This window comes from Lethenteron reissneri, chromosome 64 (assembly GCF_015708825.2).
Source record: "Lethenteron reissneri isolate LAM-NWPU_2019-01 chromosome 64, ASM1570882v1, whole genome shotgun sequence".
Classification (NCBI taxonomy): domain Eukaryota; kingdom Metazoa; phylum Chordata; class Hyperoartia; order Petromyzontiformes; family Petromyzontidae; genus Lethenteron; species Lethenteron reissneri.
In genome coordinates, this window is record NC_083842.1 from 6,228,347 (window position 1) to 6,255,220 (window position 26,874).

The 26,874-nt window shown below is 48.6% G+C and overlaps 1 protein-coding gene across 1 annotated transcript in view; it reads right to left on the bottom strand.

Moving 5' to 3' along the window:
- Window positions 1–26,874, bottom strand: part of LOC133359101 (uncharacterized) — a 600,431-nt gene that overhangs the window by 528,970 nt on the left and 44,587 nt on the right. The window contains exon 6 of the mRNA XM_061577486.1: window positions 770–855. Coding sequence (XP_061433470.1) covers window positions 770–855 — 86 coding nt within the window. The remainder of the gene's footprint in view (window positions 1–769; window positions 856–26,874) is intronic.

The window sequence follows — 26,874 nt, forward strand, 5'->3', positions numbered from 1 at the left end:
CAAAGCTCTGCCCCCCCCCCCCCAAATAAAAATAAAACATGCTTCAAATCTCTTTAAACTATTGTCATTGTAGTGCGTATTTAATGTGGCGCTGCACTCTGATGTTGTAGGAGAAAACATTTATTAAAACGTATATTTAATTAAGTAGAACGTGTTGTCTATATTTATTTAAAATTGCGCATTTTGATGTAACTTCACATTTCTCAACCCCCCCCCCCCGTCACACATCGTCACAAATGTCTGACCTCCCCCCCCCTACTAGGTGCGTGACGTCATTTATGGACGGCCACTTGTGCCAGGCTAGGTGCACCTTGACACGTCAACTGTCGAACACTCACCCACACTCTCATACATACAAAGACACAGATCCCCCTTCATAGTCTTAACATACTTTCGTGTAAAGTTCTGTAAGTGAGCACCTATGAATGCCGGCACACGTCGCCTTTGTCCCCCTAGTGGCGATGTTAACACTCTGCACCAGGTACTCTTTTGAGGCTGAATCAACCGAGGGAAGGCCCAGAACCGGCTTATATAATCGTCACTGGGTTTGGCTGTAGGTGGGAATTGAACCTGGGTCGCCGGGTTCGTAGCGCAGCGTGCTTGCCACTGCACTACCGCTCCCCACAACTCACTCACACAGTGATACACAATCACCAACTCACCCACTCTCTAACTCTCTCTCTCTAACTCTCTCTATAACTCTCTCACTAACTCTCACTAACTCTCTATAACTGACTCACTCTCACCCCCCCGCCCCCACGTGACTCACAAAGCGCAGCATGAGGCCCTGGTAGGCGTGGTGCTTGAGAAAGCTCAGCAGGTACTTGAGGCCTCCACAGTCCACGAAGGTCTGACCTGTGACCAAAGAGAGAGAGGAGAATCAGACTCAGAGATCCCTCGACTCACCCCAATAGATGAACCGTGGTACCCCTACACACACCACGATACCCCTACATAAACCACGATACCCCTACACACACCGTGCACACACATACACCATGTACACACACACGCCATGTAGAAACACCACGCACACACACTCCATGTGTGTGTGTGTACACACACCATGTGTGTACCAGTGACGTGCAGTGAGGTCAATGGCTGGGGAGGCACTGGCTAGTGTCAGAGCCAGATGCACACACTGAAGGGGGCGTGGCCTCACAGAGGGGGCGTGTCCTCGCTGAGGGGGCGTGTCCTCGCTGAGGGGGGCGTTTTAGACACGTCCCCCTCAGTGAGGCAGATGTGATAGCTGCCTCCTCTGGGTGCTTAGTCATTACAGTATCATGACGAGACCAGCGAACATAAACAATTTTATACACATACGTGAAATAAGTTACCTGGAATATGGAAGGCAAGGACATGACATGAAGGGGTCTACAAACATTACATTGGTATAATACTAAGATAGTAACAGGCAAGCGCTTATTGCCCGCGCTCCATCCAGTTACTGAGGGGTTACGCAATCAGAGGGGAGGCTGAGCTCATCGCTGCCTCACCTCTCGTCTCTTCCTGTATTTGCAACGGAGCTGCACAGACCATGTACACACACACCATGCACACACACACACCTCATGTACACACACATGAACACACCATGTACACACCATGTACACACACAAACCCTACGTACACACACAATGTACACAAACAATGTCCACACCCACACCATGTACACACACACACCCCATGTACACACACACAATGTGTACACACACACTATGTGTACACACCCACTATGTGTACACACAATGTACACACACAGACACCATGTACACACACACGCACCATGCACACACCCACAATGTAAAAACACACACACCATGTACACACACACACACCATGTACACACACACTATGTGTACACACACCATGTGTACAAACAGACACCATGTAAACACACAACATGTACACACATGCAACATGGACACACACACCATGTACACACACACCATGTACACACACGTACACCATATACACATACACGTACCATGCATACACACACACCATGTACACACACACCATTTACACACACACAATGTACGCACCCACACCATGTACACACACACATACATATACCATGTACACACACACAATGTACACACCCACACCATATATACACACACACCATGTACACACATCATGTACACACACCATGTACACACACACACACCATGTACACGCACATGCACACACCATGTATACACACCATGTACACACATACACACCATGTACACACACACACCATGTACACACACAAACCCCACGTACACACACAATGTACACAAACAATGTCCACACCCGCACCATGTACACACATACACACCATGTACACACACACCATGTACCCACACACACCATGTACACACACATGCACCATGCGTACACACACACCATGTACACACACCATTTACATACACACACAATGTACACACCCACACCATGTACACACACATACACATACCATGTACACACACACACCATATATACACACACACCATGTACACACACGCACCATGCGTACACACACACCATGTACACACACACAATTTACACACACACAATGTACACACCCACACAATCTACACACCCACACCATTTACACACACATATGAACAAACCATGTACACACACACCCCATGTACATACACACACAATGTACACACCCACACCATGTACACACACACCATGTATACACACACTATGTGTACCCACACCATGTGTACACATAGACACCATGTACACACACAACATGTACACACACGCAACATGGACACACACACCATGTACAAACACCATGTACACACACGTACACCATGTAAACTCACAGACACACCATTTACAAACACCATGTACACATGCACCCCTTGTACACACACACCCCCATGTACACACACAATGTACACACTCACACCATGTGCACACATACCATGTACACACACCATGTGTACACACACCATGTACACACACCATAAGTACACACAGACCATGTAAACACACACCATGTACACACACAAACCCCACGTACACACACAATGTACACAAACAATGTCCAAACCCACACCATGTACACACATACACACCATGTACACACACACCATGTACACATACGCACCATGCGTACACACCATGTACACACAAACCATTTACACACACACACAATGTACACACCCAAACAATGTACACACCCAAACCATGTACACACACACATGAACAAACCATGTACACACACACCCCATGTACACCCACACAATGTAAACACCCACACCATGTACACACACACCATGTACACACACACCATGTGTACACACAGACACCATGTAAACACACAACATGTACACACACGCAAAATGGACACACACACCATGTACACACACGTATACTATGTAAACTCACCCACACACACCATTTACAAACACCATGTACACCTACACACCTTGTACATACACACACCCCATGTACACACAAAATGTACACACTCACACCATGTACACACACATACCATGTACACACACACCTTGTGTAAACTTGTTCGTCCATCAAAGTTGATGATGACCATGGCACGTTTGTCATTTTGTTGGGTTTTGATGAGTGCGCAGATGGCTGAAGAGGCCAATCCGAGCCCGGAATTCTCTGTGGCACACTGGACACGTCAGGGAGGATGTAAGAGCTCTGAGGTGCAGCCACACGCCCTTCCTTGGTAGATTTGCGCTGCTGCCTCTTCAAGATAGCACAGGAGCTTCTCCTACTCTCACAGAGGACTGCACCGTCCTGTACTTTTCTTCTCCAGGCAGGTCGGTCCTGTGCTAGGGATTCCCAGCTTTTCAGGTCGAATCCAAAGCTCTTCAAGGAAGCTTTAAGGGTGTCCTTGTAGCGCTTTTTGGGGCCACCTTGTGCTCGCTTGCCATTCTTCAGCTCGCCAAAGAAGACTTGTTTTGGAAGTCTCGCGTAGGGCATTCTGGTCACGTGGCCAGTCCATCTAAGCTGTTCCTTCGCAAGCAAGGTGTAGATGCTGGGGATATTTGCCTTGCTGAGGACTTCCGTGTCAGGGATTCTGTCTTGCCACTTGATCCTCAGCAGTTTCCTCAGACAGCTCAAGTGGAGATGGTTACATTTCTTGGCATGGCGCTGGTAAACTGTCCAGGCTTCGCACCCGTACAGAAGAGTTGGTAAGACAACAGCCCGGTAGACCTTCAGTTTTGTCTCCTGCTTGATGCCACTCCTTTCCCATACCGAGTCACGTAGACGTCCAAAGGCTGCACTGGCCTTGACAATCCTGATGTTAACTTCATCATCTATGTGCACAGCGCGAGACAGTGTACTACCAAGGTAAATAAACTTGTCAATTGCTGAAAGCTTTTGCCCACTCACAAAGATGGTTGGCTCAGTGTAGGGTTTCCCAGGAGCAGGTTGGTATAGGACTTCAGTCTTCTTTGTGCTGATTGTTAGGCCGAAGTTGTTGCAAGCTGAGGAGAGGTGGTCCATACTGTCCTGTAGATCTTTATTTGAGCCAGCAGCCAGAGCACAGTCATCAGCAAACAAAAGTTCTCGAACAGTGACTTCCTCCACTCTAGTTTTGGCTTGCATCCTCCGCAGATTGAATAGCCCACCGTCAAAACGGTAGATGAAGTTAATCCCAGTGTTGTGATTCTGGAATGAGTCTTGCAGCATGGCAGAAAACACCATGCTGAAGAGCGTTGGCACTAAAACGCAGCCTTGCTTCACCCCGTTTGTCATTGGGAACGGATCAGAGAGTTCTTGCTGGTCTCTGACGCTGGCCATCATGCTATCATGGAGATTGCGCACAATGCCAATGAACTTGTCTGGACACCCATACTTGGCCATGATTTTCCATAGGCCCTCCCGGCTGACTGTGTCGAATGCTTTTGTTAGATCAACGAAAGCCATATATAGATCAACATTTTGTTCTTGGCATGTCTCCTGTAGCTGCCGGGCAGTAAATACCATGTCAGTGGTTCCGCGGTCTTTTCCGAAACCACACTGACTCTCAGGTAGCAGACCCTGGTCTAGGTGGACAATTAGGCAATTCAGAAGGATTCTTGCCAAGATTTTGCCAGCGACTGATAGTATGGAGATGCTTCTATGGTTGTCGCAGTCCTGCCGATTGCCTTTCCTTTTATATAGATTGATTATAGTAGTATCCTTGAACTCCTTGGGAACAGCTTCTAATTTCCACAGAGACTGGAAGAGGTCGGTCAGTTTCTCGACTAAGCGAGGCCCTCCAGCCTTGTAGATTTCTGCTGGAATGGCATCGGACCCTGGAGCTTTGCCTGATGAGAGGAGTGTTATGGCTTTGCTGGTTTCCTCAATGGATGGTAGAACAGCCAGAGACTGGTTTATTTCAACTTGAGGCAGTCTCGCAATTTCCTCCTCATTTATGCATGATGGCCGGTTGAGGACCGCGCTGTAGTGTTCGACCCACCTTGCAAGTATTTTGTCCTTCTCCGTGAGGAGTGTTGTTTCATCTGCGTTCAGGAGAGGTGAAGTTCCTGAGTGTTGCGGACCATAGATCTGCTTGAGTGCATAATAGAGGCACTTGGTGTTGTTACTGTCAGCGTAGGATTGAATCTCCTCAGCTTTTGCGCACAGCCAGGCGTCTTGCATGACTCTGAGTCTCTGCTGGACAATCCTGCGAATGTTGAGGAAGGCAGATTTCTTTAAACTTGAGCTGCTGTCATTCAGGTATGCTTTATGCAGGCGGTGTTTTTCGTCAAGGAGTGGTCGGATTTCTGCATCGTTCTCATCAAACCAATCTTGATGTGTACGTAATGGAACACCAAGTGATTCAAGGGCTGTAGAATGCAGCACGGTCTTGAGAGCAGTCCAGTCTGCCTCAGCGTCTGTATGCTCGAAGCTTAGAGACTCCAGGTGATGGTCCAGAGCCTCAACAAAGGCCAGTCTGGTGTGTTCCTGCTGTAGGCGAGAGATGTTAAGACGCTTGACACGTCTTTTTTCTTGTGGGCGTCTGCTAGGCTTAATCCGGATGTTAAGTTTGGAGATGATGAGACGATGGTCAGTCCAACATTCAGCACCACACATTGCCTTGGTCACCCTGACATCGTGCTGGTCGCTCCTCCTCATGATGACGTAGTCAATCAGGTGCCAGTGTACACACACCATGTGAACACACAGACTATGTACACACACCATGCACACACACACCCTATGTACACACACAATGTACACATAACATGTATACACACACATATACATCATGTACACACACATACACACCATGTACACACATACCATGCACACACACACCATGTGTACACACACACTATATGTGTACACACCATGTGTCCACACAGATACCATGTACACACACACAGACATATACATACACCATGTACACACACCATGTACACACACAAACCCCACGTACACACACAATGTACACAAACAATGTCCACACCCGCACCATGTACACACATACACACCATGTACACATACACATCATGTACCTACACACACCATGTACACACACATGCACCATGCGTACACACACCATGTACACGCACCATTTACACACACACAATGTACACACCCACACAATGTGAACACCCACACCATGTACACACACACATACCATGTATACACACACCCCATGTACACACACACAATGTACACATCCACACCATATATACACATACACCTTGTACACACACACACCATGTACACACACACAGCAAGTACACACACAATGTTCACACACAATGTACACACCCACACCATGTACACACACACATTCACCATTTACACACCGCATGTACACACACCATGTACACACACAAACCCCACGTACACAAACAATGTACACAAACAATGTCCACACCCGCACCATGTACACACATACACACCATGTACACACAAACCATGTACAAACACATGCACCATGTGTACACACACACCATGTACAAACACACCATTTACACACACACACACAATGTACACAACCACACAATGTACACACCCACACCACGTACACACACACATACACATACCATGTACACACACACCCCATGTACACACACACACCGTACACACACCATGTACACACATACACACCATGTGCACACATACACACCATGCACACACACACACCATGTACACACACACCATGTACACAGACACACCATGTGTACACACACTATGTGTACACACCATCTGTCCACACTGACACCATGTACACACACACACAGACACCATGTACACACACACGCACGATGCGCACACACACACCCCATGTACACACACACAACGTACACACATACACACCATGTACACACACACCATGTACACACACGCACCATGCGTACACACACACCATGTACACACACACCATTTACACACACACAATGTACACACACAATGTACACACCCACACCATGTACACACACACATGAACAAACTATGTACACACACACCCCATGTACACACACACAATGTACACACACACCATGTACAAACACACTCACACCATTTACAAACACCATGAACAGACACACACCATGTACACACACTCCATTTACACACACACACTATGTACACAAACAATGTACACACACCACGTACACACACACCATGTACACACACAACATGTGTACACACACACCATGTACACACACGCACCATGTACACACACCATGTGCACACACACCATGAACACACATACACCCCATGTACACACAATGTACACACACAATGTACACACTCAATCATGTACACACACAATGTACACACCCACACCATATACACACACACACACCATGTACACAGCCACACCATATACACACATACACCATGTACACACACACCATGTACACACATACCATGTACACACACCATGTGTACACACACCATGTACACACACAATGTGTACACACAGACCATGTACACACACACCATGCACTCACGCACCTCGCACACACACACCTCATGTAAACACACATGCACAAACCATGTACACACCCCAAGTACACACACCATGTACGCACATACACACAATGTACACATACACCATGTACACACATACACACCATGTACACGCACCATGTACACACACCATGTACACAGACACACCGTGTGTACACATACACCATGTATACACACCATGGGTCCACACAGACCCCATGTACACACACACAGACATCATGTACACACACACGTACCTTGCACACACACACCATGTACACACACACACCATGTACACACATACACCACATGTACACAAACAATGTACACACCCACACCATGTACATACACACACCATGTACACACACAGCATGTACACACACAAACCCCACGTACACAAACAATGTACACAAACAATGTCCACACCCACACCATGTACACACATAAACACCATGTACACACACACACCATGTACACACACCATTTACACACACACACACAATGTACACACCCACACAATGTACACACCTACACCATGTACACACACATGAACAAACCATGTAAACACACACACCCCATGTACACACACAAACAATGTACACTCCCACAACATGTACACACACGCAACATGGACACACACACCATGTACACACACGTACACCATGTAAACTCACGCCCACACCATTTACAAACACCATGTACACATACACACCTTGTACACACTCACACCATGTATACACACATACAATGTACACACACACACCATGTGTACACACACCATGTACACACACGATGTGTACACACAGACCACGTGCACACACACCATGCACACACACATCCCATATACACAAACAATGTACACACACCATGTACACACACATACACATAATGTACACACACACACACACCATGTACACACACACTATATGTGTACACACCATGTTTCCACACAGACACCATGTACACACAGACACACCATGTGTACACACACACTATGTGTGTACACCATCTGTCCAAACAGACACCATGTACACACACGCGCACGATGCGCACACACACACCATGTACACACACACCATGTACACACATACACCCCATGTACACACAATGTACACACACAATGGACACACCCAATCATGTACACACACAATGTACACACCCACACCATATACACACACACACCATGTACACACCCACAACATATACACACACACCATGTACACACACACCATGTACACACATACCATGTACACACACCATGTGTCCACACAGATACCATGTACACACACACAGACACACACATGCACCATGCGTACACACACCATGTACACGCACCATTTACACACACACAATGTACACACCCACACAATGTGAACACCCACACCATGTACACACACACATACCATGTATACACACACCCCATGTACACACACACAATGTACACATCCACACCATATATACACATACACCTTGTACACACACACACCATGTACACACACACAGCAAGTACACACACAATGTTCACACACAATGTACACACCCACACCATGTACACACACACATTCACCATTTACACACCGCATGTACACACACCATGTACACACACAAACCCCACGTACACAAACAATGTACACAAACAATGTCCACACCCGCACCATGTACACACATACACACCATGTACACACAAACCATGTACAAACACATGCACCATGTGTACACACACACCATGTACAAACACACCATTTACACACACACACACACAATGTACACAACCACACAATGTACACACCCACACCACGTACACACACACATACACATACCATGTACACACACACCCCATGTACACACACACACCGTACACACACCATGTACACACATACACACCATGTACACACATACACACCATGCACACACACACACCATGTACACACACACCATGTACACAGACACACCATGTGTACACACACTATGTGTACACACCATCTGTCCACACTGACACCATGTACACACACACACAGACACCATGTACACACACACGCACGATGCGCACACACACACCCCATGTACACACACACAACGTACACACATACACACCATGTACACACACACCATGTACACACACGCACCATGCGTACACACACACCATGTACACACACCATTTACACACACACAATGTACACACACAATGTACACACCCACACCATGTACACACACACATGAACAAACTATGTACACACACACCCCATGTACACACACACAATGTACACACACACCATGTACAAACACACTCACACCATTTACAAACACCATGAACAGACACACACCATGTACACACACTCCATTTACACACACACACTATGTACACAAACAATGTACACACACCACGTACACACACACCATGTACACACACACAACATGTGCACACACACACCATGTACACACACGCACCATGTACACACACCATGTGCACACACACCATGAACACACATACACCCCATGTACACACAATGTACACACACAATGTACACACTCAATCATGTACACACACAATGTACACACCCACACCATATACACACACACACACCATGTACACAGCCACACCATATACACACATACACCATGTACACACACACCATGTACACACATACCATGTACACACACCATGTGTACACACACCATGTACACACACAATGTGTACACACAGACCATGTACACACACACCATGCACACACGCACCTCGCACACACACACCTCATGTAAACACACATGCACAAACCATGTACACACCCCAAGTACACACACCATGTACGCACATACACACAATGTACACATACACCATGTACACACATACACACCATGTACACGCACCATGTACACACACCATGTACACAGACACACCGTGTGTACACATACACCATGTATACACACCATGGGTCCACACAGACCCCATGTACACACACACAGACATCATGTACACACACACGTACCTTGCACACACACACCATGTACACACACACACCATGTACACACATACACCACATGTACACAAACAATGTACACACCCACACCATGTACATACACACACCATGTACACACACAGCATGTACACACACAAACCCCACGTACACAAACAATGTACACAAACAATGTCCACACCCACACCATGTACACACATAAACACCATGTACACACACACACCATGTACACACACCATTTACACACACACACACAATGTACACACCCACACAATGTACACACCTACACCATGTACACACACATGAACAAACCATGTAAACACACACACCCCATGTACACACACAAACAATGTACACTCCCACAACATGTACACACACGCAACATGGACACACACACCATGTACACACACGTACACCATGTAAACTCACGCCCACACCATTTACAAACACCATGTACACATACACACCTTGTACACACACACACCACATGTACACACACAATGTACACACTCACACCATGTATACACACATACAATGTACACACACACCATGTGTACACACACCATGTACACACACGATGTGTACACACAGACCACGTGCACACACACCATGCACACACACATCCCATATACACAAACAATGTACACACACCATGTACACACACATACACATAATGTACACACACACACACACCATGTACACACACACTATATGTGTACACACCATGTTTCCACACAGACACCATGTACACACAGACACACCATGTGTACACACACACTATGTGTGTACACCATCTGTCCAAACAGACACCATGTACACACACGCGCACGATGCGCACACACACACCATGTACACACACACCATGTACACACATACACCCCATGTACACACAATGTACACACACAATGGACACACCCAATCATGTACACACACAATGTACACACCCACACCATATACACACACACACCATGTACACACCCACAACATATACACACACACCATGTACACACACACCATGTACACACATACCATGTACACACACCATGTGTACACACACCATGTACACACACCATGTGTACACACAGACCATGTACACACACACACCATGCACACACGCACCTCGCACACACACAACTCATGTACACACACATGCACAAACCATGTACACACCCCATGTACACACACTATGTACACACATACACACCATGTACACACACACGCACCATGCGTACACACACCATGTACACACACACCATGTACACACACACAATGTACACAATATGTGTACACACACCATGTGTACACACAGACACCATTTAAACATACACACCATTTACAAACACCATGTACACATATACACCTTGTACACACACACCCCATGTACACACACAATGTACACACTCACACTATGTACACACACATACCATGTGTACACACAGACCATGTACACACACACCATGCACACACACACCTCATGTACACACACAATGTACACACACCATGTACACACACACATACACATCATGTACACACACATAAAACTATATACACACATACCATGCACACACACACACCATGTTTCCACACACAGACACCATGTACACACACGCACCATGTACACACACAATGTACACAAACAAGGTCCACACCAACATCATGTACACATATACACACCATGTACACACACACACACACACCATGTACACACACACGCACCATGCGTACACACACACCATGTAAACACACACACCATTTACACACACACAATGTACACACCCACACAATGTACACACACACATGAACAAACCATGTACACACACACCCCATGTACACACACACAATGTACACACCCACACCATGTACACACACCATGTACACACACACACACCATGTACACACACGTACACCATGTAAACCCAGACACCATGTACGCACAATGTACACACACACACACCATGTACACACAAACACACCATGTACACAAACACCATGTACACACCATGTACACAGACACACCATGTGTACATACACACCATGTGTACACACCATGGGTCCACACATGCACCATGTACACACAAACCATTTACACACACACACTATGTACACAAATAATGTACACACACACCATGTACACAAACACCAGTTACAAACACCATGTACAGACACACACCATGTACACACACAATATACACACACCACGTACACACACACCATGTACACACACAGCATGTGTACCCACACACCATGTACACACACACGCACCATGTACATACACCATGTACACACACACACCACGTACACACACGTACACCATGTAAACTCAGATACCATGTACACACAATGTACACACACACACCGTGTACACACATACACCCCATGTACATGCACCATGTACACACACCATGTACACACTCACACCATGTGTACACACACACCATGTACACACACACATACCATGTACACACACACTATGTGTACACACACCATGTGTACACACAGACACCATGTAAACACACAACATGTACACATACACAAAATGGACACACACATCATGTACACACACCATGTACACACACGTACACCATGTAAACTCACACACACAACATTTACAAACACCATGTACACACACACGCACCATGCGTACACACACACCATGTACACACACACCATTTACACACACACATTGTACACACACAATGTACACATCCACACCATGTACACACACACATGAACAAACCGTGTACACACACACCATGTACAAACACACACACACCATTTACAAACACCATGTACACTCACACACCATGTACACACACTCTATTTACACACACACACTATGTACACTAAAAATGTACACACACACCATGTACACACACCATTTACAAACACCATGTACAGACACACACCATGTACACACACACACAACATGTGTACACACACACCATGTACACACACACGCACCATGTACACACACCATGTACACACACACACCACGTACACCATGTAAACTCAGAAACCATGTACACACATACACACCATGCACACGCACCATGTACACACACCATGTACACACTCACACCATGTGTACACACACACCATGTGTACACACATACACCATGAAAACACACAACATGTACACACACGAAAAATGGACACACACACCATGTACACACACACCATGTACACACACGTACACCATGTAAATTCACACACACAAAATTTACTAAACACCATGTACACATACACACTTTGTACTCACACACACCCCATGTACACAAACAATGTTCACACCCACGCCATGTACACACATACACACAATGTACACACACACCATGTACACACACACACACCATGCGTACATATGTAGGGATGTTGGAGAGAGGGCCGTTATGCATGGCAGCCTATGGGAAAGAAACACAGTGGGCGGAGCTACGGGTGTGCACAGGGAGATGCCCTCTGCGACGTCCGAGCCAGACACCCTGGGGGGGGGCTGGTTCGGCGTTACGATCCCCCGGGGCCCCACCCCTCAAGGAGGGTTGGGTATAAAAAGGGGTCGTTATATGGGCTTAGTCAGTTATGTTATAGTTAAGCTAAGAAGTCGGAAGACGTCGTAGCTAGAGCCCTGGACTCCCCCTGATCGCCGCCCTTATCAGGGCCCCACGGGATCAGGCTCGAGCCAGTGGCGTGGTCCCGTGAACCAGAGCCAGTGCTCTGGGACTCCGGGTACCGAGCCCGATTACCAGTGTCGGGCCAGACAGCCTCCCCTAGCTCTTAGTGGAGGACTCAGGGGATAGGCTATGGATAGCTAGGGGTATTCCCTGAGTTATACGGGTGAGGGGGCCGCTACCCCCTCTAGTGCTGTCCTGTACTGGCAACTTGTTAAATAAATATACGTGTGCCTCAACTCCGTTGTCAAGCGTCCTCGACGGGTACTTCATCTGGCGTCAGAAGTGGTAAAAATGGAAACGCGCCATACAGCTCGGACCAGGGTACCACGAGAGGAGGACGCCGCGGAAATCGCCGAGCCCGAGACAGAGCAACAAGATGGGGTGCAGCCGGAGCCTGGCGCCTTCTCACCGGGACGTCAGCATGGAGAGGGGCCGCAGCCAGATGCACTACGACTGGCTCACGAACGGCTGGCGGAGCTACTTTATGCCGCTGCCGCCACACTGGAAGGCATTACGCGGTTGGGGGCTGGTGGTCCACCGCAGGGCGAGGAGAACCGGCGGCCGGAGCACTTTCCCGCCATTTCAGCGACTTCACAATTTGAATTTCCCGCCATGGACGCCGCGGCTGTTCGGGGCGTGGCCAGCTTAGACATCGGCTCCGACATCGCCGTCGCCGGGGCTGCAGCGTCATCGCAGCCGAAGGATGCGTCATCGCTGCCGCGACAGGCGATGCCATCGGCCAGTCGCGCCGAGGCACCGCAAAGGGAGGTGAAAGCAACCTGCGGGAGTCCACATCGACCGCTGCGCTTCACCAAAGACTGCCCCCGCTGAAAGAATTCATCGGTGCGGAGGGTGACTGGGGCGGCTTCCGGCGACGCTTCCTCGCCCATCAGGAGATGGCGCGGTGGTCCGACGAGGAGGCCCTTTGCGCGCTGCCGGCGCTCCTCGATGGGGACGCGCTCGCCGCACTCACGTCGGCGCCAAAAGAGAAGCGGGCTACACTATCAATGGCGCTACAGCTGCTGGCCGGGGTCTATGGACCTTCAGCCGAATGCCGTCAGCAGTTCTACGATCGCAGGCGGGGTGAAAAAGAGTCGCCTCTGGCTTTCCGGACAAGTCTTCTGGCGCTGGCAAAAACAGCCTTTCCCCGCATGGACGACGACGGCGTGGACGCAATGGTCGCGGAGAAGATCCTCCTCTTGGCGGACGACCTCGACATCGTCGTCATCGCACAAGGGGATGCAGAAATGACCTCCCTCCAGGCTGCGCGACTCCTCCACGCCAACCTTCTGCAGCAGCGGCGAAAGGCAAACAGGGCATCGGCTGGGCGTGCGGTGGCTGCAGCCACCCTTCCGTCAGAAGAACTTTATGCCGTCGACCATCGACGGCAACAGACGACGGGGGCGCGGCCGGGTCGGGACGGGTCGAGGCGTTTCGACCGTCCATCGTCTCCATCGGCGCTCCCGCGGTGCTTCAACTGCGGCATCCGGGGCCATGTCGCCTCGGGGTGCCGTTCTCCTCGACAGCGGGGGACGACGCCTCGACAGGACGCCGGCCCTCCTCTTCCTCCTCCCAAGCTCCAGCACCATGATCCGGCGAGTCGCGGCACCTCACATGTTTGGCCAACGCACCCACCTGTCGCACACTCTCGCACCGTAACGAACGGGGGGCCGGTGGGGCGCTGCGATGGACCGGCGCGGATCACTGCGGGGACTCAAATCGAGCCCGAGCGGTGGTCCGTGTTGGCCCATCGCGTGGTGGCCGCGGCGTCGGGATCGTCGGCCGTGGTCGGTTACATCGATGGGGTGGAGGTACGCATCATAGTCGATACAGGGGCATCGGCGACAATTATTTCGGAACTAATTTACAATATTCTACCGGTGCAGAGCCGTCCTTTGCTACCGGTTAATGTCCCTTTCTATGCCGCTAACGGGGGCTCTCTCGGCATCGTGGGACAGATTCGAGCGCAAATTTCTATCGGGGACATCAAATTGTCGGGGCCGATTTTTGTCTCCTCCTCACTGGCAGTTCCGTGCCTGCTGGGGACGGACTTCTTGGGCAGGATGCCAATTCGTATTTTGATCGACCAAGGATGCATTGAGCTTCCGTCGGGGCGACGTATGGCGTTCCTGCCTTCCCCTGTAGCGACTCGGACGGCGTTCGCGACGGTACCGGCGTTCGTCGTAAAAACAGTGCGTGTGCCGCCGGGGGCACAAATGCTGGTACCTCTTAAACTTCGTAGGCCCTTCGCTAAGGGTGTTGGGGATCAGGGTGTTGTGCTGGGGCCGTCTAGGGCCGGGGTTAATGGGCCTCATTTAATTCCGGCCCAGACCATCGTAAGGGGGGACGAGGACCCTTCATCGCGGTCCTCAATGTCGGGTCGCAGACAGTAGTGGTTCCCCAAGGGACTGTGCTCGCTCACGCGACGCCGGTGCCCTGCGAGGAACCTGCCGTGAACCACATTGACACTGCTGCTCGGACGCACCCGCATTCGGACGGCGATGAAGGGTGGCTCGACGCGCTTTGTGCGGGATCGACGAACCTGTCCAATTTAGAGCGCCAACGGCTTAGATCACTGCTAAAGGAATTTTCCGACGTTTTCAGTCGGAATAAATACGATTTGGGTTGTACTCACCTGCTGCGTCACCATATTGACACGGGTGACAGCGCGCCTATTCGCCAAAATCCTTTTCGGTTGAGTCCCGCCGAAAAGGACCATGTCAAATCGGCTGTCGATGACATGTTAGCCGCCGACATTATCTCTCCCTCTACCAGCCCTTGGGGAGCACCGATTGTCCTGGTTAAGAAAACAGGATGGCTCGTTGCGGTTTTGCGTAGATTTCCGTCGCCTTAATAAGGTTTCGGTTGCCGACGCATACCCGCTCCCACGGATGGACGAATCGCTGGACGCCTTGGCGGGAGCGCGATTCTTCTCCACACTAGATTTACTTTCGGGATTCTGGCAGCTTCCTCTGGACGATGATTCGAAGCCTAAAACCGCTTTCCGTACACCGCACGGCCTGTTCCAATTCAACCGGTTGCCGATGGGCTTACACTCAGCGCCGGCAACCTTCCAGCGGTTGATGGAATTGGTTTTGGCTGGATTGCAATGGGAATCGTGCCTGATTTATTTGGATGACGTAATTGTTTTTGGAAGAACCATTGACGAACATCTCCAGAGGCTGCGGGCGGTTTTCCAAAGGATGCGGGCTGCTAATTTGAAATTTAAGCCCCAAAAATGCTATTTGTTTCGCGAGTCAGTGCGTTATTTGGGGCACATCGTGGGGCGCTCGGGTATTGCTACCGATCCCGCCAAAACGCAGTGTGTCAGCTCCTGGCCAATTCCGACCTCGGTGGGGGAGGTGAGGAGTTTTATCGGCTTCGCTTCATATTACCGACGGTTCGTCGCTAATTTTGCTACAATTGCCAAACCCCTACATGCTTTGACATCAAAAGGGGTTCGGTTCCACTGGGGTCGGGATGAGGAAGTAGCTTTCTGCTCCCTTCGGGATGCATTGGTGAAGGCTCCTCCTTTGACTTACCCCGATTTTTCGAGGCCGTTTTTGCTCGACACCGACGCGAGCAACACAGGTATCGGAGGCGTGCTTTCCCAGGTGGTTGATGGCGTGGAACGGGTGGTTGCGTACGGCAGTCGGGTGTTGTCTCCAGCGGAGCAAAAATATTGTGTCACCCGTAGAGAACTGTTGGCAATTGTTTTCTTCATCCAACAGTACCGCCCATATCTGTACGGTCAGCATTTCACTGTCCGTACGGATCATGCAGCACTGCAGTACGCCCTGAAGGTTCAACAGCCATCGGGACAATTGTCCCGATGGCTGGAGGTCCTCCAGGATTTCGATTTTGACACCACCTATCGTAAGGGCATTCGCCACACAAATGCGGACGCTCTGTCGCGCATGCCAACCACCTCCGAATGGGCATGCCTCCTGGGGTCGGGGCGTTGCAAGCCAGCTGGGGACATGACGGTTCCAGTCCTGGCGGCCGCCGCCGATGTTGACACATCGCTCCCCGATGAGATCGGGAAACAGGGAAGGGATTCCCTGCTTGGGTTGCCTGTGATTGAGTGGGGACGCCTCCAGATGGAGGACGCCTCCCTCCTCGCGCTGCGTCGTCGCGCCAGGGAGAGGGGGTGTGGGACGGGTGATGCCGACAATTGGGAAATACACGCGGGCTTGCTCATGCATTGGGACGGTAAATCCCACCGTCACCGGCTGGTAGTTCCTGCGGGGTTACGGGGTAAGGTGGTGTGGGCTGCTCATGAGCGCCTCCTCCACCTGGGTACCCAAAAGACCCTCGCCTCGCTCCAGCTAGATTTTTTTTGGCCGGGCATGACACGGGATGTCACGGATCTGCTGGCAGCATGCCCCCGGTGTGCGCAACGCAAACCACCAGCTCGGGAGTCGAACCCGCCGTTGCAGTCCATCACAGTCTCCAGGGTGAACGAACTCGTAGCGTTGGATATCCTGGGGCCGTTTCCCGCCACCCCTAGGGGCAATAGATATTTGCTAACAGGGGTCGAATACTTCACACGCTGGCCTATGGCCTGGCCCCTGGCAAATCAGTCGGCAGCAGCCATCGTGGACGCCTTTGTCCAAGGCTACGTCATGGACAAAGGTGCTCCGGAGCGGCTGCTGACCGACCAGGGTAAAAATTTTTCTGGGAACCTCCTCAAACAAGTCTGTGATCTCCTAGGTACAAAGAAGATTCGTACCTCTCCCTATCACCCACAAACTGACGGGATGGTCGAGCGTCTGCATCGTACCATCACGTCTATGTTGTCGCACCTGGTTTCGGAGTCACAGACCGATTGGGACTTGCAAATTCAAGGGGTCCTGGCAGCATATCGATTGGCCCCCCATGCTGCCACGGGATTTTCACCCTTCTTTCTCATGTATGGTCGCGAACATGACCCACCTGTTCGGGCACAGCTGCAGATCCCCGCGCCTCTAGGTAAAATTAAATTGGACGAGCACGTTAAATTTAACCTTCAAAAGCTAACTGAGGCGCGGGATGCTGCCATGCTCAATTCCCGCATGCGCCAAAAGGCGAATGAGCGCCTCAGACTCGCGCGCGCGCACGTGCTGCAGTGGAAGCCAGGGGACAGGGCATGGCTGCACTGTCCCCAGGTACCGCTTGCGACCTCCTCGAAACTGGTACGGCCATGGCGGGGCCCCGTCGAGGTGGTCGAGGTTTTGCGACCGCAGTGCGTTCGTATCAAGTGGGGGAGGCGCCGGTGGTTCGTTCACCCCTCTAGACTAAAACCCTTCGTTGCGGTGCGGGACTCTGCTCCACACGCGCAGGGCCAAGCATGTGAGGGGTCGACCGACCCGGAGGGTCCGCCTCTGTTGATCTCACCTGACGTCTTGCCGGTTGCCCCGCCCCCAGGTTCTCCCGGAATGACGGGCTCGCGCACATCCCTCACGGGGGATGCCGAGGGTCCCGCCACTCCGATTGCGGACTCGCCTCGGATGGGACAGCGGCCACCGAATGGTCCGCCATCTGAGGTTGGCCCTTGTGACGGGCCTGCGGCAAGGACGCGCGCTAAAATGCGCAGACTCTTATAAAAACACTGGAACGCGAACAAGAAGTGAAAACGAAACGAAAATAAGAAGAAAATTTTTTTTATTTTTTTGCGTTTTCTGGTACACTTTCGTGTGCTATTGTTACTGGACGCTGCGTTCGTGTGGCGCTCTTGGCGCGTTGTTGTATTATGGCTGTGTGTGTGTGTGCGTCTTGTGTGCGTGTTGTGCGTGCGCTGGGGGTTCCGGGAAATGTACATATCTTGCCTCTACGGATTTCGTATTTATTCGGGGGGGGGGGCGCGTCGGTTTGTTCTCCCTTTAGGGGCATTGTTAGTGTTGTTGTTCAATTCTCGTTCTGTTAAATGAAAAAAATGGGGCACACACGGGGGGAGTCAAGGGGTAAAGATTCATTTGTTGAAATTGTTGCAGCCGGGACGGCTGCGAGCTGTGCGGGGGGGAGTGATGTAGGGATGTTGGAGAGAGGGCCGTTATGCATGGCAGCCTATGGGAAAGAAACACAGTGGGCGGAGCTACGGGTGTGCACAGGGAGATGCCCTCTGCGACGTCCGAGCCAGACACCCTGGGGGGGGGGCTGGTTCGGCGTTACGATCCCCCGGGGCCCCACCCCTCAAGGAGGGTTGGGTATAAAAAGGGGTCGTTATATGGGCTTAGTCAGTTATGTTATAGTTAAGCTAAGAAGTCGGAAGACGTCGTAGCTAGAGCCCTGGACTCCCCCTGATCGCCGCCCTTATCAGGGCCCCACGGGATCAGGCTCGAGCCAGTGGCGTGGTCCCGTGAACCAGAGCCAGTGCTCTGGGACTCCGGGTACCGAGCCCGATTACCAGTGTCGGGCCAGACAGCCTCCCCTAGCTCTTAGTGGAGGACTCAGGGGATAGGCTATGGATAGCTAGGGGTATTCCCTGAGTTATACGGGTGAGGGGGCCGCTACCCCCTCTAGTGCTGTCCTGTACTGGCAACTTGTTAAATAAATATACGTGTGCCTCAACTCCGTTGTCAAGCGTCCTCGACGGGTACTTCACATACACCATGTACACACATACCATTTACACACACACAATGTACACACCCACACAATGTACACACACACACCATGTACACACACACACACATGAACAAACCATGGACACACACACCCCATGTATACACACACAATGTACACACCCACACCATGTACACCACACACCATGTACACACACACACCATGTACACACACTATGTGTACACACACCATGTGTACACACAGACACCATGCAAACACACACAGACACCATGTACACACACGCAGCATGTACACACACCATGTACACAAACAATGTCCACACCCACATCATGTACACACATACACACCATGTACACACACACACCATGTACACACACACGCACCATGCGTACACACACACCATGTAAACACACACTCCATTTACACATACACACAATGTACACACCCACACAATGTACACACACACATGAACAAACCATGTACATACACACCCCATGTACACACATACAATGTACACACCCACATCATGTACACACATCATGTACACACACACACCATGTACACACACGTACACCATGTAAACGCAGACACCATGTACGCACAATGTACACACACACACCATGTACAAACAAATACACCATGTACACACACATCATGTACACACCATGTACACAGACACACCATGTGTACATACACACCATGTGTACACACCATGGGTCCACACATACACCATGTACACACACACATACACATACCATGTACACACACACCACCTTGTACATACACACCATGTACACACACGTACACCATGTAAACTCACACACACACCATTTACAAACACCATGTACACATACACACCCTGTACATACACACCCCATGTACACACACAATGTACACACTCACACCATGTACACACACCATGTACACACACACCATGTGTACACACACCATGTATACACACAAACCCCACGTACACACACAATGTACACAAACAATGTCCATACCCACACCATGTACACACATACACACCATGTACACACACACCATGTACACACACACGCACCATGCGTACACACATACCATGTACACACACCATTAACACACACACAATGTACACACCCACACCATGTACACACACACATGAACAAACCATGTGCACACACACCCCATGTACACACACACAATGTACACAACCACACCATGTACACACACACTATGTGTACACAAATACACCATGTAAACACACAACATGTATACACACGCAACATGGATACACACACCATGTACACACACGTACACCATGTAAACTCAGACACCATGTACACACAATGTACACACACACACCATGTACACACATACACACCATGTACACTCCCCATGTACACACACCATGTACACAGACACACCATGTGTACACACACACCATGTGTACACACCATGGGTCCACACAAACACCATGTACACACACACAGGCACCATGTACACAAACACGTACCACGCACACAGACACCATGTACACAAACACCATGTACACACATACACCACATGTACACACACAATGTACACGCACACACACACCATGTACACACACACCATGTACACACACAGCATGTACACACACAATTTTCACACACAATATACACACCCACACCATGTACACACACACATTCACCATTTACAAACACCATGTACACACACCATGTACACACACACCCCATGGACGCACACACCATGTGCACACACGTACACCATGTAAACTCACACACACACCATAAACAAACACCATGTACACATACACACCTTGTACACACACACACCCCATGTACACACACAATGTACACCCTCACACCATGTACGCACACATACCATGTACACACACACCATGTACACACACCATGTGTACACACAGACCATGTACACACACCATGCGCACACACATCCCATGTACACACACCATGTACACACACACACGTACACATAATGTACACACACATACACACCATGTACACACACACTATATGTGTACACACCATGTGTCCACACAGACACCATGTACACACACACAGACACGATGTACACACACGCACCATGCGTACACACACACCGTACACACACCATGTACGCACATACACACCATATACACACACACAGCATGTACACACACACCATGTACACAGACACACCATGTGTACACACACACACACTATGTGTACACACCATCTGTCCACAAAGACACCATGTACACACACACAGACACCATGTACACACACACGCACGATGCGCACACACACACCCCATGTACACACACACAATGTACACACACAATGTACACACCCACACCATGTACACACCCAATGTACACACCCACACCATATATACACACACAAAATGTGCACACAAAAACACCATGTACACACATAACATGTACACACACCATGTGTACACACACCATGTACACACACCATGTGTACACACAGACTATACACACACACAACATGCACACACAAACCTCATGTACGCACACAATGTACACAAACAATGTCCACACCCACACCATGTACACACACACACCCCATGTACACACACAATGTACACACACACCATGTACACCGACACGCACTATGCGTACACACACACCATGTACCCACACACCATTTACATACACACAATGTACACACACAATGTACACACCCACACCATGTACACACACACATGAACAAACAATGTACACACACACCCCATGTACACACACACAAGGTACACACACAACATGTACAAACACACACACACCATTTACAAACAGCATGTACAGACACACACCATGTACACACACTCCATTTACACACCCTCTATGTACACAAACAATGTACACACAGACCATGTACACACACACCATTTACAAACACCATGTACAGACACACACCATGTACACACACAATGTACACACACCACGTACACACACTCCATGTACACACACACGCACCATGTACACACACCATGTACACACACACCACGTACACACACGTACACCATGTAAATTCAAACACCATGTACACACAATGTACACACACACACCATGTACACACATACACACCATGTACACGCACCATGTACACACACCATGTACACAATCAGTTACGATCCGAAATGGTTTATTACGTCCTTCCAATGATTGCTAAGCCAGAATCCATCTTCTCGGTTGAAATTGTCTCTCCAAAATCCTGATTAAACACAAGATCCAGGTCCGATTCAACACAGTACATAAAATCCGTGATCTGGTCCCGTCTGTAAAAGATGTGGTTCCAGACATACAGTACCCTGGCGTCTACAAACTAAGTTGCCTCTGTGGTAGCAGTTACATTGGGGAAACCAAACGACATATCTCGGACCGCATCCGTGAACATAAAGCAGACCTGAAACACGATAGGACAAACACCTCAGCCGTGGCAGATCACTGTTACAACTCAGTGGGCTCACATGACATTGACTTCTCCAAGACAGAGGTTCTCTGCAAGCCATCTGGCTATCATGAGAGATTCGTTCATGAGGCGATCCACATATACAAACACAGAGACAATTTCAACCGAGAAGATGGATTCTGGCTTAGCAATCCTTGGAAGGACGTAATAAACCATTTCGGATCTTAACTGATTGTGTTCACGTTTACGGTGACTTTCAGACCGCGTTCCACTCACTGGCATTGTATTCTCCGCAGGGAATGGATTCTTTGCTCCGCTGCAAGTTTTTCCCCCCACGACTCACCCATTGACACGACGGTCAATGGTACAGTGTATAATAACAAATAGTATAACATTTATATGCTTAATACAATGTACAAAGTAATATATAGTATCGTAATTGTATAGTAAACATATAGCAGTGTGATACACATTAGGGTGGGTAGAATAATACATAGTGTTATATTAAAATGTATAAGGTGGTTTATAGCAATACAGTATATAATTTAATGTTGGGTTTATCTATAGCAGTATATAGTACGGTGTATGCTCGTGTGATGTAAGAGAATAAAGTTTAGATGGAAGCATATTATATAATTTTTACGACGTAGAATTGTAATGTATTACTTGCTGTTAGTAACTCAGCTTATTGTAGAGTATAGTAATAATACTGATGGTGCTATGCAGTTTATACTTTAGTTTTTTATGTAGTTTATTCTTTAGTTTTCTACGTGGTTGTTAAGTAACTGCAGCTACATACTATTAACATTCCTTTCCTTTGTTAATGCTACTCCCTGCACCCTCCCTTGGGGCTGCTGATCCTGCAAAATGCATGGGCATAATATGACTTTGAAACCCCCCCCCACCTCAAATCCTACGCTTTTTCCATGAATATGCTAAATTCCTCTTGATATGCACATTCTTTTTGTTAAGGTGCTCTTCCACCTCCAACCCAGCTTATATATAAGCTCCTAGCTTGGCAGTGTCTCATTCTTCACCTGAAGACGGCTGCTTGCGTTGTAGCCGAAACGTCGTGAGAATTATTTCATTTTATTATGTTTTATTTTTATTATTTTATTACTTCCCTTCTACGTGACTTTACCGAAAGAACCAGGAACCATGTACACATACACACCTTGTACACACACACACCACATGTACACACACAATGTACACACTCACACCAAGTGTTCACACATACAATGTACACACACACACCATGTGTACACACACACCATGTACACACACACCACGTACACACACGTACACCATGTAAATTCAAACACCATGTACACACAATGTACACACACACACCATGTACACACATACACACCATGTACACGCACCATGTACACACACCATGTACACAATCAGTTACGATCCGAAATGGTTTATTACGTCCTTCCAATGATTGCTAAGCCAGAATCCATCTTCTCGGTTGAAATTGTCTCTCCAAAATCCTGATTAAACACAAGATCCAGGTCCGATTCAACACAGTACATAAAATCCGTGATCTGGTCCCGTCTGTAAAAGATGTGGTTCCAGACATACAGTACCCTGGCGTCTACAAACTAAGTTTCCTCTGTGGTAGCAGTTACATTGGGGAAACCAAACGACATATCTCGGACCGCATCCGTGAACATAAAGCAGACCTGAAACACGGTAGGACAAACACCTCAGCCGTGGCAGATCACTGTTACAACTCAGTGGGCTCACATGACATTGACTTCTCCAAGACAGAGGTTCTCTGCAAGCCATCTGGCTATCATGAGAGATTCGTTCATGAGGCGATCCACATATACAAACACAGAGACAATTTCAACCGAGAAGATGGATTCTGGCTTAGCAATCATTGGAAGGACGTAATAAACCATTTCGGATCTTAACTGATTGTGTTCACGTTTACGGTGACTTTCAGACCGCGTTCCACTCACTGGCATTGTATTCTCCGCAGGGAATGGATTCTTTGCTCCGCTGCAAGTTTTTCCCCCCACGACTCACCCATTGACACGACGGTCAATGGTACAGTGTATAATAACAAATAGTATAACATTTATATGCTTAATACAATGTACAAAGTAATATATAGTATCGTAATTGTATAGTAAACATATAGCAGTGTGATACACATTAGGGTGGGTAGAATAATACATAGTGTTATATTAAAATGTATAAGGTGGTTTATAGCAATACAGTATATAATTTAATGTTGGGTTTATCTATAGCAGTATATAGTACGGTGTATGCTCGTGTGATGTAAGAGAATAAAGTTTAGAT